This window comes from Orbicella faveolata, unplaced genomic scaffold (assembly GCF_042242905.1).
Source record: "Orbicella faveolata isolate gen_17 unplaced genomic scaffold, um_ofav_v1 contig_13, whole genome shotgun sequence".
In the NCBI taxonomy this organism is placed as follows: domain Eukaryota; kingdom Metazoa; phylum Cnidaria; class Anthozoa; order Scleractinia; family Merulinidae; genus Orbicella; species Orbicella faveolata.
Window position 1 is genome coordinate 32,680,001 of NW_028301540.1, and position 25,272 is coordinate 32,705,272.

The window sequence follows — 25,272 nt, forward strand, 5'->3', positions numbered from 1 at the left end:
AACATGAAGTGAAACTCTTGGTGCAAGAAATAAAGAGACTTGGATCACCTAATGCTGACGGACAAATCACCGTCAAGTTTGGAGTGATTTTTAGTGATGATCGCTGTGCAAACATATTTGAAGGTGAAGTCATTAACCGTCGTAAAGATTTTAAAATGTCTAGGTCCAAGTGCCAGATATACAAATTTGGGCAAAGTTTGACAGATGGCCAAATTGGCTTATTTAGCTGATAGGGGCTTTTAGAATGGACTTTGAGTACGAGATTGAGTCAGAAAAATAATACAATTTTTGAATTTCAAACCAGTGACATTTCCAGAACACTTGCTCTTCATGTTGCTTTTAGATAGTGAGGGTAGCTCATGAGATGAGATTGTTATGACTCAATAATGTGAAGCCTGTAAACTAGAATGGAAAAGTCCTATGTTCCTGTACTCAATCTTGTGCACAAATCTTAAGTCCTCTATTGTTGTTTTCTCCCTTTTCTTTTTTACCACTTGCTTCAAGCAACCTTTATAGTATCCCAAACAGTTGAAAATCATATTTAATCTTAATTAGTATTTTGAGGAAGTTTAAAAAGGAGAGTAGTTTACTACAGTGAAAAAGTTCTTATTTGTTTCCTGCCAGACAAATATTCAAGTACTGTTTTGAATGTGGAATTTTAAGTGTAGAAGTTTGAAATGAAAAACATGTGAATTTATGAACTCGTATTGTTTTTAATGGTAATGCATGCACAAGTAAATAATAATTATTGTTGTCTATTATTATGCTTCACAGCCCTTGTGGGAACTCTTAAAGCTGCTAAGAGAAAGAAGATTGTAAACTACAAAGGTGAATTACTACTTCAAGGTGTGCATGACGATGTGGACATTGTGTTGCTTAAAGATGACGAATAGATCACTTTATTTAAATACAGTTTCACCAAAATTGTACAAAATGACTGCAGCTGTGGCTGATCTCTAAATCTCTACTTTCTGAGATTTCAATTAACTTTTTTATATTCATGAATTTAAATAAAGATTATCCTTTATAAAATTATAGTGTTATTAGATCTTTGAAATTTGTCAATGACCGAGCAAAGTATTTTCTACAAGCATTTTTGTTTACTAATGAAATGTAATAAATTTTACTCTCATGAAATATGTATGTTTAGTGCTTAATTTTAGTGATGCATTTTCAGGTATTTTTCATTGTTGGGACATGGGACATCCAAAACAAAGAAAACCCAAGCTTGATTGGTTGGATTTCCATTGAATTCTTTTTGCATTCACCCTACCAGATTATTTACCAGTTGACAGGGCTTTCATTTACAGCCAGGCATCGGGCAAATTGACCGGCTGTGAGCATGATTTTGACCGCCTGGTATGACCATCTAGGTTGTTGGAAAAGGGCTATTTGCTAGCTGACACTGTCATTTTGAATTTCTTTGGTTTTATTATCTCCACAATTTAGTGATAATTCAATCTGAAATACAACACTCTAGATTCATTTCCTATTAGATTTCATTTATTGTGAACTGGACATCTAATAATATTGTAACCAAAAATAATAATCTCTTTAAGGGAATAACAGATCAGAGTTACCCTTAAGTTTCTTTTTTTTTTTTTTTTTACAAAAATTGAGTTGTTTTTGTTGACATCACTTCCACACTTCAAGTGCAATCTTCCTTCTGGTTTTAAATTGCACTGTCATGAGCAAAATGTACTGTGACATTTTAACATGTGGTGTGAAGTCACTTTAGCTATTATTGCTGTTTACCTCATATTCCATGAATGAATAGAACACTTAACAAAGCTACTGTGCAAGTGTTTTCATCTGATGTAGTTGTAAAAATTCCACAGTTTCCCTTTGAAACAGTTATAATTTAGTTACATGTATTAATGTTGGTATTGAGAGTTTCACATCCATCCATTACTTGGCTTGTCCAAAATATGTACACAGTATGAAATAATATTTTCAGCGGACATTACATCTTCATAATATTATTTATACGGTTATACCATCTAGTTCTTATTTCCATTCAAAATTTGATAATGAGAAATACTATGACCCATTCACCTGTTCTCTGATATCTGTAATGTTTACTACTGGTTCATGGACATATAGATGAAGACACTTTTGAAAGTTCCAAATTTTGTGGCATGGTTTAGTGTTCTGATTCATTCATGACAAGGTATTTACGATGATCATGTCACCCTTAAATCAACAGCCCAGCCTGGGGGTTTGCTGTCATAGCTGAAGTGTTCCTCAGCACTGCAGCTTGCTTCTGACGTTCCTCTTGAATCTGTCTCTTTCTTTGCCTCTTGACTTAATTCAACATCAATGTCATCACTGTAAGGGTTTTCAAGGAGTTTAAGGACTCTTTTGACCTGAAAGAAGGATGGCAATTTATTATAAGCCATTTGTTTATTTATAAGAAATCTGTTATCCAACAAGCTAAGCTATCCAAGAAACCCATCATAAGAAGGATGGCAATTCATTAAAAGCCATTTGTTTATTTATAAGAAATCTCCTGTTATCCAACAAGCTAAGCTATCCAAGAAACCCATCATTTGAAGAGCCTTCTGTAAATCTCTATGGTAAGGGGACTTGACGAAGATCTAACAAAAAATATCCTTGCAAAGGTCAGGAAAGGATACTCCAAGATCCTCAGCAATTTCAGGAAGATTGTGCCAGGATCGTAGAGTACCTCAGGTTATTTCCGGATCTTTAGAGATTCCTACTACAATCTTGAGGATCTTTGCTGGACTACCTTTTCCTTCAGTTTTGGTAATAATATCCATACTATACCTCTGAGAAATCTCCCTTCTCTGCTGCAGAAATGGCATTCTGTGCAATATAGTTTCTGAGAATAAACCTAAGAGAAATAAAACAAAAAACGAGACGAAGTCAAGATGACGAAGGGAGTGAAAATAAAATGCAAGTTCAATTGTTTAGTAATTCAAATTTATCACATTTCTGTTTTGTGTTTAAGAATTCTTTTCCATACTTTCACCAGATTGTCCAGTTTAATAGCAATAATTACTATTAAGTATATATTAATAATTAAAACTACCAGACGGAGACTAAGGAATGAAGCTAAATGAACTTTGCCAGATGATATTTGGACCTTAAGCTCAATTTTAATTTTTACTTGGAAACACTTTTTTCCAGCATCTTAGTTCACAGTTTAATTTTGATTTCTTTTTTCCAAAAAAGAAAAAAATGAAAACAAGTGACAGGTTGTTAGTCTTCTAGGGTTACCTTGGATTGTTGGACTTCATCACTTCAATCTGCTCCTTCTTTGCCTAGAGTATGAAACAAGAAAAAAAATGATAGCTAATCAACAATTTCATATTGGACCTGCAAGGGTTTTGATTAAAATGCAAATTAAACACTTCCTTAAGTTATAAACAAGATACAGTTGAACCTCCCTGACAGGTATCCCTCCGAAGCAAAGTGACAAAGTCATGGTCCCATGCCAACTACATAGAAGTTTAACTCCCATAAGGAACACCTTTCCTCAGCTGACACCTTAAATCCTGATCCCAAGAAGATAGCAAAGGGTATATGTGACTATGATGTCACATGTCATTCTCACCAGCCCCCACTCCTGCCCCCGCCTCCCCCCCCCCCCAACAAAAAAAAAATTACTCAGCGTGATTAATCAATTTACATGTAAAATTAAATTTATATTATTTTGACTTCATTAGCACATTGGGCAAGCAAAGGGCAGAATAGGCCCTTTGCACGATCCGGTCACATGGTACGGAATTAATTATGCTGGGACGCAAGTGACACAGTAGGCCTTTCAAAACAAAGGAAAGTCAGACTGGACTGGTACGAGTTCCTTTGCTTTGGAAATCACACTGTGTAACTTGCGTCCCAGCATAATTGATTCCGTACCATGTGACCAGATCATGCAAAGGGCCTATTGAGTATTCCAAATGTGAAATTGACTAGTCCTGGGCTACCAGACATGACTTTCTTTGCACACAGCAGGGGTGTCTGCTTATTGGAGGTTTGACTTTACAAAGCTTAAAAATGTTAACTAAATCATACTTTCTCCTTATCTTGCTCATCTTCAATGTCCACATTTAGACGTAATCTGAAATAAACAGTTTATCAAATACAACACTGAGTTCCATAATTTATTGTTGTGCTCAGTTAATCAATGCTTTTAATTTTATACAAGTGTGGTTAAAAAAACACAAATGGATATTATTTTATTACACCTGTATTGGTCAATCCAGTCTTTCCATAGTTGTCTATCTTTAGCTTTCTTCTCTTCTGGTTTCATCTCCTGTAACACAGAAACAGACACAAGCACAAGCATGCTCAGGTCATGCAGTTTAAAATAGTTATGGATCAATATGAAACAATACTTAGTAGTTTGTCCTTTTTACAAAGCACATTTGTAGCAATAATACTTTATGTACAATAAACCTGACACAATTTTCACAGCACTAATTATAACATGTCCATCCAGCTGACTGATGATCAATCTACCTCTGAACCATTAAAGAAAGCTAGACTGAGGTGAATCAAAGTTCAAACTGGGAAGGACAATCTCACATTCATTTGCTGAACCTTCTCCCTCCTCTCCAGTTCCTTCTGAATCAGAGCTGCTCTACTCCCCAGCTGTTCTAGGATACTGGGACTAGTCCGAAGTAACATCATCAGCATCTGAAACTCTCTAAGGAAGAAAAACATTATAACATGTCAGCTGGACAACAACTATCTACAGTGTATGTGTGAAACAGCTCCATTACAATCAGAGGCCCAGCCATGTCCTTAATCTGATTTTGAAAACTTCACTACAATAGACTCACTGATTGTAACAACCAGATAATTCTGTCACCAGGGTGATCTTTGTAGAGAGGTTCCATTTAGCCTAGTAATCTTTCATGTAGACCTTAACTTGGCTGTTGCATGCTATATAAAGGTGTTTCCAGTAAAACAACATTTAGAACAAGGGATATCTTATGTGACTCATACCATTGTCATGATCCACCTGGGTCAGTAACATCTGAGGCAACTCAAGAGTTAATCTTTGACAAGGCTCATTAACATCCAGCAGAAAACTTAAACGCGGTGGCCAGAATGAGTGCCTATATGATATGTATGTGGTACAGTTTTGCCCCTCAGGTGCCTAGTGCAGTGTATGTGACAGACTGAGTACTTCAAAACTTTCAGAAATTTAGTCAAACCCCTGGCACACTGGAAACAATTTTTATCAGCACCTGATATTCATAGGAGGTTTTCTAGACTGCTAATTTCCCATTGCTGTGACATCATATGGATATCAAATTATGTCAACCTCAGCGAAATAAATCACATTGAAGAGACACTTTTACGACCTTTCAAAACTTATGCCTGGCATAATTATGCAACTATGTAACTAAACCTTGCTCCAAGGAAGGGTTTTGAAGCTTTTTTCATGTCATCCACTGTTTGGCACTGAGACACCAGGTACTCCAAAATATTTTCATCACTGCGGCAAAGAGAATATCAGCACTTGAGTCTACAATGACACACACATATTAGCCACCAAAGAGACAACCATGTCACTGACAGGAAAGTGCTTGTCTCTAGTTGATAAGTACACAAAAATTCTCCTCACTACTGTAGTAAGTAATGTATAGAGACTGTGAGAATAGTTTATATATAGAATTTGTACCTATCATCCCCAGAGGAGCCACTTTGCAGGGAGATCCTGGAGAGGCATCTAAAACAATTTGTAAAATCAGCACCTACAGGTTGAAAAGAGATTCGAATGACTTTCATGAAAAGTAAGATCGTTGACAGTTTGATTAAAAATTAACTTGAGTTATAAAGTATACACCACTCTAAACATTAAATACTCCAACCTGTCTTGTGCATGGTTTCCAAGAGGCTCTTTACAAGATCTCTACAAGGAAAAAAGTTCATTTAAAGAAACTATTAATAAATAAAAATGGTATGATTTTGTAACTGACCATAGGACTTGAATAAAGTAGTGATCGGAATACATTACATTAAACACCACCAAAAAATTTACGAGGAGTGAAATAAATTAATATGACTGTTACAAAAGTGCTCAATGAAGCTCGTTAAAAATGAAATTTTACACATACTCATCTTCAGGTAATTGCTTCTTCAACAAACCGAGCTGAAACAAAAATATGATTTACATGAGAAATTTACCTAATGTATAAAAAAATAAATACTTTGTGTTACCTACTAACCACCAAGTGAGTGAGCTACATTGGACAAATTTAATTAACAAAGTACAAAATTAACAACTTGTTAGTTACTCTAGGAGTTTGTGTAAAAGATAACCTTGGCTAATTCTTACATTCAAGACTCAATGTCAAGATCAACTTCAAATAAATATTCTCGTACATTGTCAGCTAAACTTCAAACTTCTCATAACTTATAATAGTAAAAACTGGAACATTGGATAATGTAATTCAAGAGTTTTTTTTGGTTTAGTTATCATGGTCTCTGAGCAGTAATACCATGTTCTACAAACATGGTACATGTAAATATATGCAGTATTTGGCATTTTTATTTTAACTAGTTTTGATTAGTTTTCTATGTTAGTGGGGGTGTAAAACAATTTATTATTCCACTTACGTTTGTTGAATACGCACCTCAATGACTATCTACATGTATCATCTTGTATCCTTGGAACACATGCTCATATTAATATAATAATTGTTAATTAGTTTATTATGGAATTTGTTATAAAAAGGTAGCTTCATCTGTACTACCTTGAGTCTCATTTTGTCCATGTAGGCCTGCTGATACTCCATCTCATAACTGAAGTAAGATTTTGCTGTTAGTATTATTACCTGGGAGACAGATGGCATGTCAAAATAATATCTCATTACCGATTAACCACATGAAACAGGAGTACCGGGAGAATGTTCACCCTAGGTTTTTCAATAGGAAAGACCAAGGGCTGATGTATATTCTCCCATGCATAGTGCAGTCCTGTCCAAGCCTTTTAAATTAATGAAAGATTTATTCATACATGTACATAAATTTCTGAATGGATAAGAACTCCAGTAGAAACTTAGCCTAGTCTTGTACATTTGGCACTAGCTTTCTGATTGGCCACTTTAACTATTGTAGTTATTTACTGTCTCTGCTGTCTTGGTCAAATAATACACCTTTCTGATTGGCAGACTGTGGTAGTTTCCCTTTCCCTCTCCTGTCTCAGTCATGTAATATAAGCAATATTTGAAGAATTTTCAATAAGCAGTAACAAGTAAGGCTCAGTGATGTCAAACCTATGAGCTAGTACAAGACTGTTCTTTAGTTCAAACTACTATTTAAGCATAACAAATAAGTTTTAGATGTAAGTCAAGGTGAATCAATCAGCATCCAAAATTCATCTTTTTCCTATATAATTGTCATATTTTGTGCCAGATTTACAAGCTCTCTTGTTGTTTCGATCCAACTTGAGTACAACAAGCCATTTATTCTGAATATGTTGTACACTTACATTTCTTCAACAGCAGCTTTTGATCTTTCTAAAGGAAGCACATCTCTGATTGCCTCAGCTAACTTGATCAGATTCCACTTGCAGATCTCAGGCTGGGCCTGATAGCAATACCTTGCTTGATCATCTGTTGTCACAAACATCCAATTATTCACCTTAAGGTTACTTCAAACCTTTGCAGGGCTACATTGGTCGATTTTTTTTTGGTCAAGAAAATTAAAGTCCGCCAGGCTCAAGTTTGCATACTGTGAACTCTAGGGGTTCTGTTATTTCATTGGCTCGCGGCTTTTCAAGTTGACACGTTCCTCTGTGATATGTTTATAAATCTTTAGAAGGCAAAACTTGCACTCGTTTTTTGAGAGAATCCCTTCTCTTTAAATGAATTAATAGGGTATGCAGATTTGACGGTTTTCCATGAAATTTGGTCAGAACATTCACTGATAGATATGGAACAAAAGCGTGTCGGTGAATTCCTTTATTTTAAATACTTTCCTCCTGACCACCTTTAACGCAACAGGATACGCAAATTTTTCGATAGTCGAAGTTGACAGATCCATAAAAAGATAACCAATAGCAATAAAAGAAAATGCTGACACCTTTTTGGAGATTGAGACTTTGTGATAAACATTGCACAGTTATTTTGCATGAACAATCGCATTTAATACCCGATTAATTAGCTGGAACGTCAGTCGGTCATTTGGGAGTTGACGGCCTTTGCCGCCTTTGGAAAGCAAAATCCAAAACAAAACATAATTTTATTGAATTCTACATTTTATAACCTTTCTGTTGATGTATAGTTTGTGGGGGTTTCCTTGAAAACAGCGCGCATACGAATTTTTTTCTGGAGGACACCCTCGAAGGTTTGAAGTAACCTTAATTAAATTCACAAATTTTTAGCATTGAAAAACAGACTCGTTTCACTTGCCATGGGATGTGTGTTAGTTGACCCAATGACTGGTACTTAAAATTAGAAACAAAGGTAACTGATTAATTTAGTAATAATTAATTAATTATTTAAATGAACAATAGGGAGCTTAAGCAATCCGTGACGACAACACCAACAAGAATGTCACCATACAGAAGATTTAGTGAGCAGTATAGTGGCTGTTCAACTGCATTATTAGGCTTGTATATTTCTTAGCTGCACTCTGCAAAACAACAATGTGAAATGACCAAGTTCAGGGTATTTTGCAGAACGCGAGACTCAATGGCTAGTTTTCATATAAATATTCTTTTGGAGTTGATTGCAGGGATTACATATTTAGTCTGAGCAAGTTTTAGGATCAATCGGAGGGTTGAACAGCTCTATATAATTGCAAAATTTAAGGGTAACATAAAAGTCCCTTTTTTACTACATGTAGGTGTCATCTTTGGTGCTGCCGTCGTCATTGCTTAAGGTCCCTAATAATAATTATTGAAATAAAAGTACCTGAAGCATTACACACATGGCCAGGATCATAATGATCCAAGAATCCAAATGGACCATAATCAATGGTCAAACCAAGGATACTCATATTGTCTGTGTTCAACACCCTGCAGTGCAGAAAACAACATCAAGAATTTGTCAAGTAATACAAGTGGTCTTTGAGTCTACTGACACAATTTTACAAAAATGTGTTATTCCCCAATGCAGTGGAAAGGTTAGAATTTAAATAAATGAAGATCCAGCTCCAATCTTAAAGACTAAGGGTCATGTCTCCTGATTGTATTTCAATAAGACCTGCATGACCATTGCCATCCTCATTTTCAAATATGCAGCCATTGTACAGTCAGTGTAAATTTAAAGGAACCAAGTGATGAGAAAAAAGAAGGCAAGATTGTTTTTACATACAAAAAAGTTGAGACTATGAATAAATATTGAACAATATAATTAGGATGCAGCAATGATCTTCAAACTGAAAGGGTTAAATTTGATAAACTGAATAATTATACACTCACAACAGTTAATTAAAGACACTGTTGAGTGAGTCTAGTGAGTACCACTGGTAGTTATTGTTATTCCCAGTACAAACCAGCTTATCAATATTTAAGAATTAATGGCTTTATATCATAACTGTACATTTTCATCTTACCCATGACAAAAACCCACACATTGCCACTTTGCTACAAGTCTTGCTGTGAACCTGATAACTTCTTTAAAGAAACCCAGATATGTCTCTTCGCTGTTGTCTGTCACAACCTGTAGAATAATCCAGGCCCAAGAGTCAGGCTGAAAGTTTTATAGAATGAAGGCACATTGCCAGGCTAAGAAGTCTAAGGGGGCAAATCCAACCCACCAGAGGGTTAAAGAGACACAGTCTGATCATGGGGTCAGATAAAAGCCAGCTGTTGAATCAAGTTGCTGTTCATAATACATTAAAATGATAATGAATATGCCTACTCTTCCTTTCTACTTCTCGGCTCTCGTCTATCTTATCACATGTAAACTTAACACTGACAGTAAAAGCTACTAACAGCATGTCTCCAACTGCTGTAGACATTCACTTCCAAAATATTACATGTACCAGATGAATGCATCAATCAGAAATTATTACGATAAATTACCTGCGGAAAAAATGTTTTCACAGTATAATCCAGAAGTTGGACAAGGATATCTGTACGATCCACACTTGGACCTTTACGCCCAGTCATAGAGTCTGTTGGTTTAAAAATCTCAAAAGAACCAAACCTTGAGGTAAAACATAAAAAGTTACATGAATGTATAGTTGAGAGCCAGAAATATCAAAAGCATGAATCAGAGAAAAGCTACTGAAAGGTGTAATACAACACACGGTTTACCTGAGAAATGTTGGAGCAATCCTCAAAATAATAGTACATTTTTCCCTTATAGGGTTTCCATTGTAAAATATGTCTCTGATTATTCTTGTATCTGATGTTACACAGCTACCAGCTGTAGAATCAAAGGAAATAAATTTGGATAACACCATAAATTCAGTATATATGACTTTTTTGAAGTTTCTTTTATATACATGTAACATTGTAAAGGTTAACTGTTTGTTAATCATGGCACCTAGCTGAACATTCAAATTCTTAGAACTAAGTTTAACTCATCTAATTTAAATTCTAATATGAACATTGACTGTGTGATTCCAGAAAATATCCATAGCTGCTCCAAGGAGGGATATTGGAAATTCCAAAAGGGAGGGGGTCTTGACAAGAAAAAAATCTTAAAGGCATGCATGAACCAGAACTGGAATTCCTTAAGGGATTGCAGAGGGAGGGGTTCAAACCAATAACCCTCCATGGGGCTGAGGGTAAAGATATTTTCTGGTTGAACACATTTCAACGCAATACAATAATAAAGTATCGTATCGTATCGTATCGTCTTTTTCAAGATTCAATTTAAGACAAAAGAAAGTAGAAAGACATTGTAAATTAATCACTAAGAGGATAAAAGAATTCTAGCAGCATTACCTCTTGTTGTTGGAATTCCCAGAAAGTGCATTGCCTAAAAAGACAAATAATATTTATTCATTTATTTACTTATAAATTTATTGATATTTACCAAAAAATGTTATTGCTTTTACCAGGAACATCAAATGTCTCTGTTATTTTCATACAGTTAAATATCCTGAACCCCACTATTATGCACTCTCAAGGGAAACAAAAGAAAATTCTAAATAGTGGGAGTTTGAAAGAGCCAATAAAAAATGACTGAAGGGCAAATCCAATGGAAATGGCTTTGCGTTTGAAGTAACAGGGAATTCAAAATAACTGAGTTTGAATTGGCAGAGTCCAACCATAGAAAGTTGACACGACAAACATACTAATGAGAAAACTTTGGGAGAGCTTCTGTTTCTAAGAGAACAGGTAAAAAGTCCAAGGGGAAGGGGCTCCCAATGATTTTGAAATGATAGAAATGCCTGTTAGAAATTTTGAAAAGATACTCGGGGTTGTGCTCTAGAAGCACCCGCGTACCACAGGTGACTAACTTTGACTTTGGGTACCTGGAAAAACTCACTTTTTTCATATAAGCTAAAGTGCTGGGCAGATTTCATGTTTAGGAACCTTTGGGTTCCTCGAAAATTTTTTTTAGACCACACTCTTGATACTAGTGCCGCTTTGTGGGTGTACATTAATTCATATCAATTCATTATCCATCACCTCACTGCAAAGAAACTCTCTTATGCTTGATCGTAACACTTTTCTCCCATCTGCTTGTCTGGAATAAGGAGTGAGGCCGGCACCTTTAAATTGTATCTCCCATCTTTCTCCTTTTCTGTTCACCACCTCGCCAAGATACCTGAAACAAACATATATTACATAATCTGTGCAAAATACAGTGCATACAGTCAAATCTCCATAACAGCCACCTCTCCACAACAGCTACTCCTCTGCAACGGCCAATTTTTTATGTCCAGGCATGCAATTCATACATTCACTTGAATGTATTTTAATCCTGCTACAGTGACAATGACCACCAAAGTACACCCCAACTGGCAAAATAACCTCTCGACAACAGCCAATTAATGGGCAACTGAGGAACGCTGTATACAAAACAACACTTTTTTTTTTTTTGGAAAAGGTCACGAAACTGGATCAGTTCCACGTATTGCTGGTTGCTGGTTCTGTTTTATTTATTTATCTTGCTCGTGTCACTTACTTATATCTTACAGTACGCATTTTTAAAAAATAAAAATGCTGCAACCCGAAAAAGAACAGGAGTCATATTACACCCCTACCTCCCCATAACCATAACCTCGCTACAACGGCCACTTTTCTCTGGCCAGAAGGTGGCTATTTTGGAGAGGTTTGACTGTAGTACTGTACAATATATTCCAGAGCAGTATTCCTATCCACTAAAACATACAGTAGAAACTTTCCATACAAACTCGTATCTTTTTGCCACAGTAAACTAACATACACAGCTTGAACTTGGGTGTCCTGTGGCCTTATTACATAATAATAATAATTTTTATTTTTAATATGAAAAAGGAGTGTTTATTGTGACAAAAACTAGAGCTAAGCTTTACAAAATGCTATAATATTTACATAATTTGATGTCTGTTAAACCTGTAAAACATGTTTCCGTATCTAATAATAATAATAATAATAATAATAATAATAATAATGTGCAATATAAACAACAATAACCTTTGCACCTTCCAATTCAATTGCAAACATTATTGCCATCAAACGTCAACTTACATTGCAGCACCATCTCCCAGCTGACCAGAAAAATACCCGAACTGGTGACCGCAGTAGCAATGAGCTGCGGGTTCCGTCCCCGGCAAAAGTTTATTTCCACTAAAGTATTCTGCAAAATCATCACGTTGCAACTCTTGTTCAGGGAGGTCCAAAAGAGACATTGCAGTCGTGGAATAAGCCACTGTTGTGGCATTTTCCACTGGAGTTGGTTCAACACGAGAGAAACACGCTCCAGGGACCTGCCGGACGTAATTTTTGACCTCTTTATCGATTGGTAGGGACCTCAATGCGAAGTTGTCCATGTTCAGGGTTTCCAAAGTGGCCATCTTGTATTCAAATTTCAGTGGTTCTTCGAGGCTTGTACAGAAGAAATGTTTGAAATATGCGACTGGAGAAGAACATGAGGTTTTTCTTCTATACACAAGATTACAACTGAAAGCCGCGGAGTACAATATTTTTCGTGACAAACCAAAGTAATACATGAAACAAAATTATGTACAATTTACATTTCAGATGGTTTCTGGGATATCAAAGGTCGGGAGTGAAAAATCGGGCCAGAGTCGTTGATAGTCGGAATAAAGTCGGGATTGAATTTTTTCCGATTATTTCCGATTTCTTCCGGCTCTAGTCGGTCCAGATCTCTGAACGAATCACTCATGGATCGTGGAAGATTGGTACCCATACTACGAGCGTGACCTTCCAAGAAGTCCGCATGCTGCAAAATAGGCTTGCTCTTGTCGACTCGTTTTCTCGAGAATAAACCGTGGAAATATGGGAGAAGTAAGGTAAGAAATTGGCTTCGTTAACCCTTTTTGGTTTCATATTTCAAGCGCCTCTTATGTTTTTATTTTAATGCACCAGAAAAATTTCACCGTCTACGAAATGGGCGCAGCGAAAAGACAAAGTCTTTCTGACGATAGAACTGGAGGATTGTCAAACGCCTGAGATTAAACTCGACACGCAAACCCTTCATTTCAGGTAAGCCTGTAGCCGTTCTTAGTTACGTAAGTATCTATGCGAAATCTCTGTTGTCCGAGTTGCAGTAGATCTTGATGCTACTAATAAGTTTACGTGCGAAAACTGGCGAAAGTTGACAATTTTCACACACAAAACCATGCCAGAGACAATTTGACCAATAGTCCGTGCGCCTTCTAATTGGCTTGAAATCCTTGTACAATTGTACAAGTCATCAGTTTGAGATTATATTGTTTGTTTATTTTCAGTGCCAAGGGAGGAAAGGAACAAAAAATTTATACATTGGATTTAGAATTCTTCAAAGAAGTTATTCCGGAGGTAAGCTTCCATTAGTCGGTATTTGATTTTTTATTTAATGTTTTCTCCTGATTTTCTCGTTGGTAAAACTTTTGACATGTAAATAGAATTAGTAAAAACACATTGGAAGGTATCTTAAATAGTTCAGATGTCAAACATTTCATGCACACAAGCTGAATTTTGTACTGGTTGATGTGGTTCGTGAGAAGTATGACATTTGATTGACATGTCAATCAGTTTCTTATGTGTATCTGGACAAGTAAATTTTCCTCTGGCAGGAGCTTCCTTATGTAAGCTGCCAGTAGGCAGGATTTTACAATGGAGCACCTATTGTATGGTCTTTGAATGATTATCTGCTAAAGAAAATGATCCAACAAATAAAGAGGAAGTAACTTATTTTGCTTAGCCAGTGGAGGCAATCAAGTGCAGCTTTCATTTGCTTTAACAAACATGAAAAGCAAAGCATACAGATTGTAACCCGTCCCATTCTTTGACATGTGTCACTTTTTCAGTATTCTGATGAGTCAGTTAACCAAGTTTTTGCTATATTAGGAATATTTAAATTATATTTAAATCCCTCATTCTTGGTGGATGAAACAAATTGTAACACTCAGGAGAAAAGTTTTATCAAGGTCGCATAAAAATTGCTCTAACTGGCACAGTGCATGCTCACTGATTCAGATATAATTTGTACACTGCTTGTAATCAGTCTTTTCTTTAGAAGAATCCAATGAGGTTTATCCCTGTGAACATTAAGGCAGTATGGATGAGAAGAGATTGGTGCTAGATATGATAGTGCCACACCCTTAAGCCCTTGCCAAATGGACTCGTAAGTAGCCACAAGTTAATCTTGCATAGAAACTTGCGTAGGGTGGCCAAACGGATTCACAAATTTCCTTGCAAGTACACGCAAGTCGCAAAAGAAACCATTTCAAGGCAGACATATCCTGTATTTCATTGGCTGAGAATAGGTTAATGGATGTCACTAAACTTGAGTTGACTTGGGTTGGGTGGCCAAACGGTGAAAAGCTTGCATTGACTTGTGTACAAATTTGATCTTGACCCAAGGGATCACAAGTCATTGTTAGTCAACGCAAGTGAACGCAATTTCTGGCCAAACGGAGTCGCAAATAGACCCAAATTTTTAACTTGCAGCTACTTATGAGTCCATTTAGCAAGGGTTTATGTTATCATGTCTCATCTTTCCCCATACTTCCTGCCACTCCCTGCCTGATTTCAAGGGAGAAACAGACTGCAAGTTGTCTAGAACTATGACTGATGATTTATTGACCATGACAAAAGTATGCATGCCTATTTCAAAATGAACTTCCTTTTAATTTGTTGGTAAAGATTCATTACATTAAGCTAAAAGTAACCAATTAGACATTCCACTTTATTTTCGTGGTCTGCTGTCTTGTTTTCACTTGTTTCACTTTCACTTTTGGAAAAGTACGCAAGCTAAAATAAGTTTTCAGTTTCAGGAAATATTCATATCCTTCCCCTATGGATTATCATTGGAATAGGTCATATTCGTATTTTCGGAACTGGACTGAAACTAGCTTGGAATAGAGGCTCATGCAGAATGGAATATCATTAAAAAAGAGATTAATGTCATTTGCATTTGAAAAGACTCCCCGCATTAGCCTCAGTTGCAAGTTAGTTCAGGTCCAATACTGAGAATACTATGGTTTATTCCAAGTCGTTTGGATCCCAAAGGCTGATTTCTTAGTATGAATATTGTAGTTCATTAAAAATGAACTAGAATTTCAGAGGGATGGGTGGGGTGGGAATCAAGCCTAAAGCCTTTTGTGAAGGGTGTGCATGGGTCTTTTCTGAAACAGTACAATGCATTTTCAACTCATTTTGTAGCTATTTACCTGTAAGTGTAAAATACTCTTGGCAGAAATCTAAACAGCTAATAACTGCAAGGGAAATAACATTCAATATTGTCAAGAAAGAGGAAGGACCATATTGGCCAAGACTGTATAAAGAAGGAAAGAAGGTGAGGTTGGCAATACTGGTGTTATATCTCCAATGCAAAAAAAAGCTGGATGTTTGCTATAAACATTACCATGTCACTGATTTGAATTTCAAAGCTCAATTGCAGGGCTGTCACTAAGTTTTGAGGCACCCTGCCTTGTTCTCCATGTCCATAGCAAACTCCTAGTACCTTGTGGTTAAATTGTATACATAAACAACAGGCAATTTCACCCGTAGTATCCAGGGAAAATCAGGCATTTTCAGCTGTAACAGTTGCTATGGCTTACGGCCCTCAATGGCAGACCTGCAATTGTGACAACAATTTTAAGCAGTGAAAGTCCGTCTGCCCACTACAAAATCAGATGTAATCAAATTTACATTGAACCATTCATGACAGCATATGGTTCATATCATTTTGTTGATAATTTTCATTATTGTCATTTGCTGGTGTTGTAGCCCAGCTACCTTCATACTGACTTTAATAAGTGGAGAGATGAAGATGACTCTGAGGGGGAAGACCTAGGAATGGATGAAAATAATTTTGAAGCTGTAAGTAATACTGAAGATACATACCTAACAACTTCATTGTCACAGTAGTCCTATTCTTGTTGCTGAATTTTTACTAGTGTACAGTAAATTTCTTTGCTAAGGAGAGATTTTGATGATTGTTTCTACAGATGATGAGTCAGATGGGTGGAGCTGGTGGGCAGGTAAAGATGCTCATTGGTTTATTTGATCCCATATTTATATCTTATTAACCAAGCGTAAGGGTGGTACTAGAGAATATTGGCCTGAGGTCTTAAGAGTATGGGCTGAGTGCAGCTAGGTCTGCACAAGAAAAGACAGAGAGCCAGCATTCTCCTGGTACGGTCCCGAGCAATCTTGGTTAATAGGGGATTTATTACACAACTGAAAATATTTAATAGAAAACAATGCCACGATTGCAAACTGGAAAAACATCACAAACTTCAAAAGCATAATTCTGATTAGGAGCCGACCAGGCATATACTCACATTCTATGTTAAACAAAACAGAAGGGAAAGAGAGCTGGAACCTAAAAGAAAGGAATTTATCTTTGACTTGAGAGCTTGTTCTTTTCACTTTGTGGATTTTTTTATCAGTACACAGTAAAGCCATGCAGTACATTTTATGTAAATATAAGGGTGGCAAAAGTCCCGTAAAATTACACATCTCACAGAATTTTCACCAAATCTCATTATGGATAGTCTTCCCATCTTGATTTGTTTGGCAAATTATGCCTTTGTAGAGTCTTGATTTCTTTTGCAAGGATAAGAAAGTCTCAGGTTCATGGAAAGTATGTAATTAGCCTCACCATCTTCCAAGGTCTCACATTCACCATTTGCCACCCCAAATTCATGTATATTGACTGATTGTTTTTGCAGGGCTTTGATCCAGGAGAATTACAAGGAGAAGAGTCAGATGATAGTGATGACGAAGGCAAGTATTATGCTACTCTGCTTAACTTTGTGATAAACACTTTTGCATACTGTCATTACCTAGTTAACAAGCTCCAGACACCTGTCAGTGTCTATGGCTATTATTTTACACTGTACTAATTGAGTTTAGTATCACCCAACTAGTGGACTAATGCAAATCCTGCATTTTGATTGGCTACGCTACTAAAGGACTATTAGTAGTCCTCGAGTAGCGAAATTGGTGCAATCGAGCGTGACGCGTTCTTTCGTTTTATTCCCAAATAAAATTTCTTCAACTTGCATTTGCTAACTTTATTATTGCCTTTTCTGTCCGACTAGTTGGGTGATACTAAAACAATTAGACCCTTCGCCCTCAAGGGCCACGGTTCTGTAGCCCATTTCGCTTCGCCTCATGGGCTATTGACCTGTAGCCCTTGTGGGCTATGGGTCTAATTGTTAAGTAGTCACCAGGTGCAGTTAGTGTTAAGGTGGTCTTCTAACAATGGCCAGCCGGGTAACCTGACATGAGCAGTTAATACATGGCAAAAAGATAGCCCTCTTAGAGGGGTGCCTCAGACAAGTTTTCTAAAAAAAACATTTGAAAAGTTGGCTCTCCATGCCATAAGTGCCACTGCAACTTTCCTTGCACTGATATGTATCATGAAGCACAACAGTTTCAAATAGGCTAATATCCTGATTCATGAAATGAACTGGAAAGTTATATCTGTATGGCCTTGCTCACAACAAGGACTCCATAGCTCAGTGGTTAGAGTTTCCAAATGTCATCTAAAATGCCATGGGTTCCACTTCTGTGGGAGTGACTCGGAAATTATTTTTCTGAATATTTGACCTTTTGTCGATACCTTAATTCTGATCCATATTTCTTTCTCTTTTACAGAGCTACCAGACTTGGAGAGTTGAGAATATTTAGTTGACTGTATAGAGAATTCATTAGTGCCTGACAAAGCAGCTCGGTGTCTAACTCGAACGTCTTGTGGTGGCATGTGACCTCCATTCTGGGGTGATTTGCTACCCAGCTGAGAAAGTGTCATTTGCTTTTACCTGGTGTTAAATGTTGCAATCTGTGTTATTCGTCAGTCTGAAATAAACTTGTCACTTGCTGTTGATAAGTGACTTTTGGTAGAAGAACTTGTCACTAAGTTGTAACTTGTACTTTTCAGCCCCAAGTTTGAAAATAACCAATTTCTCCTTACCTTTTGCCTTATTGCCTTGTAATGAACTACTCAGGAAAATTTGGTAGTAAATCAGCTGACTCGATTATCTTTTACTCCCATGTTTTTGAATCAAATGAAACTTCATTTGTCTTTGTACTCCCCCAATGTTTCTAGCAAACAGTTTACATCACCTGAACTTTATGAATGAAGTGTACGTTTGTGTGTATAATATATATTTTGTCTGTTACATATGACAAAATCTGACAAAGAATTTCTTTTTCTTTGAGACATCACTTGTGAGAATCTCAGAATTTTGTTTTGTTATGTACAAAATTATACATGACCTTCAAAACTCACTCGTTCACATCCTTACAGCAGAGCTGTTGGTCTTGTCTCCTACATCTTCCTGGCACAATAAGGAGGTGGGTTTAATGATCCCACACATACATGTTTGAAAAGGGTGCATCCAGAGGTCTGTTATTTATTTTGTTCCTCACAGACTGTTCTGTGTGAAACAGAGTAAAGAGTTGACATCTGCATGTAGGCTATGTGAAACATACCGGTACTCCCTGGTGTTAGTCACCTGACCTGTGTGTGTGTGTATGTTTCTTACAAGGGGACCCATTTAGAGCCATAGCAAGCTCATTACTTTTCTTCAGAATTATTGATAACATTCCTTGTAACAATAAATGAAATAGAAGCTAATTAAAAGCAATTTATTTTTATTGTCCAATAAGAGAAATTATATTTGTACAAATAGAGTTCAAGAGTTTAAGCAAAGCATATCCTGATGTTAATTAATAAATTAGTAATCTGTAATTGGGCCATATCATATATGGTCTTGAAATGCTAATAAAAGAGAGGGTACAGGGTTCACAGCACACAAGGTACCCATGCATGTGAAATAAGCAGGTCAATTGGAGAGAAAATGCCCACATCTGGGACCAAGACTACAGGTGTCACCACCTGTACAAAGCTAGTTTACTTTTGTCTTGAAGCCTGCTGCATGACTTACAGTTCTCAGACTAGCACTTGGGGCAGACAAACCAACTTCCAAGTTCCCCAACTTTGCCACAACTAATATTATGTCTTATTACAGGGCTCGTACCCTTTTTCAGAAACAAATTTCCAGGACTTTTCCAGGACTCAGATTGATTTTTCCAGGACTCTAAAATTCACATTAACCCTTTCACTCCCAAGATCTTAATGTTCATTCTCCTTACTGTCTGTCATACATTTCATATTTTTTTACTTGAGTTTAACAGATTTCCAGAACTTTCCAGGACCAGTAGCCCTTTTCCAGGACTGGAAAGTCCTGGAAAATACCACAATAAAGTTCCAGGACTTTCCAGGTTCTCCAGGACCCGTACAAACCCTGTTATTAACGAAGTGCTACCAACTAACCTGGCTACAACCTTTTTGACAGGTTTTATTGGTAATTAAAAGCCCTTAAAAATGTCTATCATTCGCCTTTATTTGACATTTTTAAAGTGATAAGATGAAGCAGGTGCTGTTGTTCAGGTTCAAGATATGACCAGAGTTCCTTTTCAAGCTCCTTCAGGGCTTCTACATCATGTGACTGACAAACCATCACTACTGACTGAAGCAACAGATACAGATCTTTGTTCATATAATCCACTGGGTACTTGGCAAGGTCACTTTCCTCTGAATACTTCTCCAATATCTGAGCATGCTGAGGACGAATACGTTGTGGTGTCGGTTGGAGTAACATCAATAGAAGGACACGCCCAATTTCACAGCGTGCTAAGATCTCTTGATATGGGCCTTGTAGTTTGCCTTGTTGCTGGCCCATGGCTCCTCGCTCCTCAGCAAAATAGGCCATCTCGGTGAGCACAGACAAGGCACCATCAAAATCACCTTGAGTAAATTTGCAATTTGTAAGTTCTGGCATTGAATAATTACTACTAGTGTATATACTCAACAGATGGCTATCAGTAGTCCTTTCGTGGAGTCAAAGCATAGTATGTTTGAAAAAACTAAGGATACAAGGGTACTCTTTTCTACCTCCTCCCCTTAACATACATCTGTCTCCTATCCTGCCTGCCCTAGAGTAGAGGTGCAAAAAAGAAAGGGAGACGAGGAGTAAGAAAACAGGGAGGAGGAAATGCTATGCCTGAAACCTGTACAGTATTTTGTTTGGTTTCAAGCCCCTCCCCCAGAAAACTTTAATGGTTGCTTCTCACTTGTATGAGTCACAACCTGGGTGGGAGAGGACGGGGCATTGTGAGACTTCTGTGGTGTCTTGTACAAGTTACCGCAGCCAGACACGAAGCTGGTACACTTGATCCAGAGTTGAGTGAACAATAGACCCTGTGGTGCTAGGCTTCTTTAATCCAGCCCCACAAGAGTATTGTGAGAGAATAAATATTTTGCAGCAACTTACCTGTCTCAATTTTACATGATGCTACTAAAGTCATGGATTGTATAGCATCTATGGGATTCTGATGCTGTAACTCTGCCGCATGCTGGTAATGGACCATGGCCTCGTGGGGCCGGTTCATGTGTCTCAAGGCGTCCCCTATTTCCAGACACAAACAAGCCCCTAGTGCAGAGTTCCCCTGAGCACAATGTGTCTTGATGGCCTGGTTGAAAAGGTGTATTGCCTCGGTCAAGTGTTCCTCAAACGCAGGACACCTCAGTTCCACGCAATTTTTCTCCGCTTCCAAAAACAATCTTGCTGCTTCGGTAAGTGCCTCGACTTCTCCAGTCGCGTTAGAAAGCGTATTTTCGCATCTCGCTTTTGCTAGACTGCAAAAGCCGGCATATTGTGGACAGTCCTGTCGTTTCAATTCTTTGGCCAGAGAACCAAACTGATCGCTCGCTTCAGAAACATTGGGTTTTTTGAGGAAACGCCTCTTTAGCTTTGAAGCAATAGCACGGTACTGACCTAAAACGTCAAAATCACGATCCATAGTATCTTTTTGCCAAAGCTTTCAAGAGTCCTCAATCGATCAGCCATCCGCCATAACACTTTTTCCCGCGAAGCCTGCCGGGGTACGGGTATTATGTATTCAGCACCAGACTCTCCCTTCCAACATGGCGGACACATTGCTTTGTCAGTTTTCGTCTGAAGTGACTGTGGGCTTGTGACTTCGTGGAAGAATTACTGGTGTTTAAATTTTGTGCCGCAACCTTCAAATGGAAGACAAACAAGTTGTAACATCTAGAAAGAGAAAACGTTTCGGGTAAGTAGATGTTCTACGGTGAAAATTTGGCTTTGTGACGAGCGACTTGAGAGCTTACTGTTGTTTAACTTAGTTGGTGATTGACGCTTGGACAAGCTGGCCATAAGTTATCTTCAAAGTCAAGCTTAAATTTACCTAAATCATCAAGTGAAAAACAAGTTCTCACTTGACTCTGCGGATAACTTCTGCTTAAGATGTCGATGTCAAACAATTGCAGCAAGTCACCAACAACTGTCTCTACTGTTATGCCAACGATCACATTTCATTAGCTATTAAGGGTGCGTGCCTTTGGGGTGATCTAGATCAGGATCAGTGACCCAAGATCTGTCTGGATCATGGTGCATCAAAGGAACCGATGAATCCATGACCAGAGTGGATTCATCAGTTCCTTCAAGATGCACCATGATTCAGACAGATCTTGAATCACCAATCCTGATCCAGATCACCCCAAAGGAACACACCCTAAGACTCCTGGGTTCAATCTTACACTATGAAGTCAACATGTTACATGTCATTAGTAAGTAACCTTCAAAGATACAGAGAAGAAAAACTATAAAAGAAGAGGCAATATACCACTTTTCCAAATCAGCTATGAGGGTCCTGACCAGGGCCAGGGGTGGGGGATCTTGGTCGTAGCATGTTAGCTTACGAGCAGGTCCAACTATGCCAAAAAGATTTTTGAGACAGAAGCCTAACATAGGTAGCACACAAGCCCTCCTGGTCCAGTTCTGGCCCTATCTCTGTCACACAACACTACGCTCTGCTCCCAAGAGCATACCATTACGTGACAGAGAAAGACTTGACGATAGTCCACCAGGTCAGGAGACGTTTACACATCTGTGACAGCATCCTGTTATGGAAACAACAATGTAAAGAACTTCCACAAGTTATGGGTGTAACCATGAAATGTCTTTTCAGAGGATATGATTTATATGACTGTTAATGGCATTATCCATTTGAAATAATGATAAAAAAGTATGCTATCAAGATGAATTTGACTGTGTTAGTACATGGTAACAGCTTTTAAGAATTGACATCAAACCTGCCATAACTGGTGGTTTATTAGAACATTTGTCTTAGTTTGTATTTAGTGTACAAAGGTGAGTTGGAGTTAGATGTAATAAGAGAGGGCAGACTTTTATAATATAACTTTTAGTGTTTCGTATACATTTCTTGATTTTTATTAAATATCTGATGTTTTCTTTTTAGCTGGTGGAAGAAACATGCACCCAAGGCAGAGAAAGTTGTAAAGAAGTCTGGTAATATTTATTATTAAGAACACTGAAGTTTTGCTAAATTCAGGATAACAATTCTTCATCTAATGTTGTTCATTGTCCATCAGGTTCGGGGAATTGTTGTACAGGTTGGCCAATATGTTTTCTTTCCACTCTAAAATTTTTCTTTATACAAAGTACTTTTCTCTTCAGAGTTAACAGTGGCCATCATCGGAGTTGATTATAGTTTGACAAGGTGGATTATTTGGCCTGAAAGATAATTTTCTTGCAAACATCTGTCTAACCAGCGATGTCATGGCCTTGGTGTAATGTCTATTGTTTTTTTTTTTTCTTTTTTGTTGTTTATATTCCTTACAGAAAAGCCATTAAAGGAGGCCCCAGAGAAAAAGATTTCTGTAAAACAAGAAAGTACTGACAAACTTGAAAATGATGAAAAGAAGAACAGATATATACTCTTTGTTGGTAAGCCTAAAGTTTAACCACCATTATCTAAAAAGTAAAAGTTTCAAGATGGTTTAACTGCTTTGGTTTTTTTTTTTAGTTGTGAAAGTTTATTTGATTTTCAGGTGTGCAATTTATTGTACTCAAGTAAATATGAAGTTACATCCAAAGAATCTGCTGCTATTCTCCCTTTTCATTAATTCGGTTGACTTGTAAAAATTAAATAAATTTAATGCCATATTTCTTTGATTTGATTAGGAAACCTCCCATTTTCGGTCAATGAGGAACAAGTTAAGGATCATTTTAGATGCACAGGTAGTTTTTGCTAAGAAAATGAGCAACTTTTATAACTAACCACGTTAATCACCTCTTCAATTGCTATGTTGCCAGCATGGTTGTCTTGATGGTTTAGTGGCTATCACACCTGAGTGGTATGTGGGGAGCATGGGTTCAAATTCCACTCAAACCTTTACTCAATATATATGGATATTTCTATATGAAAAGATTCTCCAGATTTGCTTATTCTATGTTTGCTTGATGATCACTAGAAAACATCAAAGAATTACGGTTGATGACCAAGAAAACAGGAGAATCCAAAGGCTGTGGATTTCTTGAGTTTGACAACAAAGCCAGCTATTGGGTTAGTAGAAGTTCATATCACTCACTCACTCATGCCCTTACATTGGGTGGCAATTGGAGGGCAGCAAAGTAATCCCTCCACAAATGCCAGTCCTTTGCCATCTGCTTCATTTCCTTCTCCACCTTCTGCTGCCATGTGATCTTTGGTCAGCCCTTCCTTCGCTTTAGAAGTTCATGGACTGTAGGATATATATTCTTGACAGGGCTGTCATTAAGTTTTGAGTCACCTGTAGCCTCGTTCTCCACGTCCGTAGCAAACTTGTTACTTTTTGGTTGAATTCTATCAACAACTGGCAATTTCACCTATAGCATCAAGGGAAGATCAAGCATATACTCAACTGTAACAGGTGTTACTGGTTACGGCTCTTAGTGACAGCCCCGCTTGATATTAAGTTCTGCTGACCATAAATTATTTAGGCAAACACCCACTAGAGACCAATAGGTCTGCCTTCAAATCTTGGATAATCACTCAGGGTGTAAAGTAATAAATATTGTCAGGCTCACTAGTTTTAGAAATTTTTGTGTCCTGATAAAATTCCTGCTTTTCAAACTAAAAGACATTTCTTGTAACCTTACAGAAAGCCCTAAATCTACACCACAGTGTAATGGCAGGAAGAAAGATAAATGTGGAAATAACCTGTGGAGGGGGAGGCAAAGGAGAAAAGAGAGAGAAAAAACTACAAGAGCGAAAATCAAAGTTTCGTCAGGGAAGAAAACGAAAGGCAAAACCTACAAAAGTCAAAGCAAATCAGAAAGACAATTCACTTGCCAATACAAATAGTGATACATAGCAAATGCCAAATATGTGTTAATCAAGTAAAAATAATTTGATATTTAATTGATATTACAATCTTTTTTGAAGATTTAGGAGGGTCACTGTCAGACAGGAAATAAAGTGTATAGATTAGACCTAGTGCAGTAAAGGTCTATACAAACAAGAGCCAAAAATCTTCATTGACGTTTATCATGGCCTAACACAGTCAGTGTTTTGTCATACCACATTTTAGACATTTTAATGAGGTTGATTTTATTGAAATGCTGTGAAAGGATTTTAATATTGGGAATGTTCTCAAATTGTGCATGCTAAGTGAATGGTTGAGGTTTGTATTTTTCCTTTATCTGTAAATTATTTTTGAATATTTTTTTTGGTTGTTGCTGATAGAAACTGTTGCCTTTTGGATCCATCAGGCAGGGTAGAAATATAGTTCAGGTTAGACTCTGTAAAACTTATACTGTAGAGTTTTTGGAAATAAAACCCTCTTGTCAAATTATCTC

General features: G+C 37.2%; 5 protein-coding genes across 6 annotated transcripts in view; 3 read left to right on the plus strand and 2 right to left on the minus strand.

Moving 5' to 3' along the window:
* Positions 1-1,137, plus strand: part of LOC110049985 (costars family protein ABRACL-like) — a 2,236-nt gene extending 1,099 nt beyond the window's left edge. Inside the window, exons 2-3 of the mRNA XM_020755845.2 lie at positions 1-123; positions 775-1,137. The exon at positions 1-123 is cut by the window's left edge and continues 36 nt beyond it. Of these exons, the coding sequence (XP_020611504.2) occupies positions 1-123; positions 775-893 (242 nt within the window). The 3' untranslated portion in view covers positions 894-1,137. The remainder of the gene's footprint in view (positions 124-774) is intronic.
* Positions 1,138-1,411: 274 nt separating this feature from the next.
* LOC110049941 (protein adenylyltransferase SelO, mitochondrial-like) lies at positions 1,412-13,131 on the minus strand. The gene is made up of 19 exons (XM_089285564.1): positions 12,614-13,131; positions 11,570-11,708; positions 10,880-10,913; positions 10,244-10,355; positions 10,010-10,133; positions 9,538-9,644; positions 8,895-8,998; positions 7,469-7,592; positions 6,732-6,780; positions 6,093-6,127; positions 5,847-5,887; positions 5,657-5,729; positions 5,384-5,470; positions 4,552-4,672; positions 4,212-4,279; positions 4,039-4,084; positions 3,241-3,284; positions 2,788-2,854; positions 1,412-2,366 (listed from the first exon to the last, which is right to left on the minus strand). The coding sequence occupies exons 1-19, from the start codon at positions 13,093-13,095 to the stop codon at positions 2,184-2,186; spliced, it is 2,040 nt and encodes a 679-aa protein (XP_089141690.1). The 5' UTR covers positions 13,096-13,131; the 3' UTR covers positions 1,412-2,183.
* Positions 13,132-13,270: 139 nt separating this feature from the next.
* Positions 13,271-18,450, plus strand: LOC110049984 (prostaglandin E synthase 3-like). The gene is made up of 8 exons (XM_020755844.2): positions 13,271-13,398; positions 13,475-13,591; positions 13,837-13,906; positions 15,789-15,887; positions 16,322-16,414; positions 16,543-16,575; positions 17,269-17,323; positions 18,200-18,450. The coding sequence occupies exons 1-8, from the start codon at positions 13,385-13,387 to the stop codon at positions 18,220-18,222; spliced, it is 504 nt and encodes a 167-aa protein (XP_020611503.1). The 5' UTR covers positions 13,271-13,384; the 3' UTR covers positions 18,223-18,450.
* Positions 18,451-19,181: 731 nt separating this feature from the next.
* On the minus strand, positions 19,182-21,409 carry LOC110049977 (40-kDa huntingtin-associated protein-like). The gene is made up of 2 exons (XM_020755835.2): positions 20,881-21,409; positions 19,182-20,354 (listed from the first exon to the last, which is right to left on the minus strand). The coding sequence occupies exons 1-2, from the start codon at positions 21,407-21,409 to the stop codon at positions 19,939-19,941; spliced, it is 945 nt and encodes a 314-aa protein (XP_020611494.1). The 3' UTR covers positions 19,182-19,938.
* Positions 21,410-21,543: 134 nt separating this feature from the next.
* On the plus strand, positions 21,544-25,265 carry LOC110049978 (uncharacterized). Of its 2 annotated transcripts, XM_020755836.2 has the most exons (6): positions 21,544-21,682; positions 22,892-22,941; positions 23,275-23,379; positions 23,617-23,673; positions 23,907-23,998; positions 24,576-25,265. In XM_020755836.2, the coding sequence occupies exons 1-6, from the start codon at positions 21,636-21,638 to the stop codon at positions 24,786-24,788; spliced, it is 564 nt and encodes a 187-aa protein (XP_020611495.2). In that variant the 5' UTR covers positions 21,544-21,635; the 3' UTR covers positions 24,789-25,265. The 2 variants fall into 2 exon arrangements, with proteins under 2 accessions (XP_020611495.2, XP_020611496.2); XM_020755837.2 differs by lacking the exon at positions 23,617-23,673.
* The last annotated feature ends 7 nt before the right edge of the window (positions 25,266-25,272 follow it).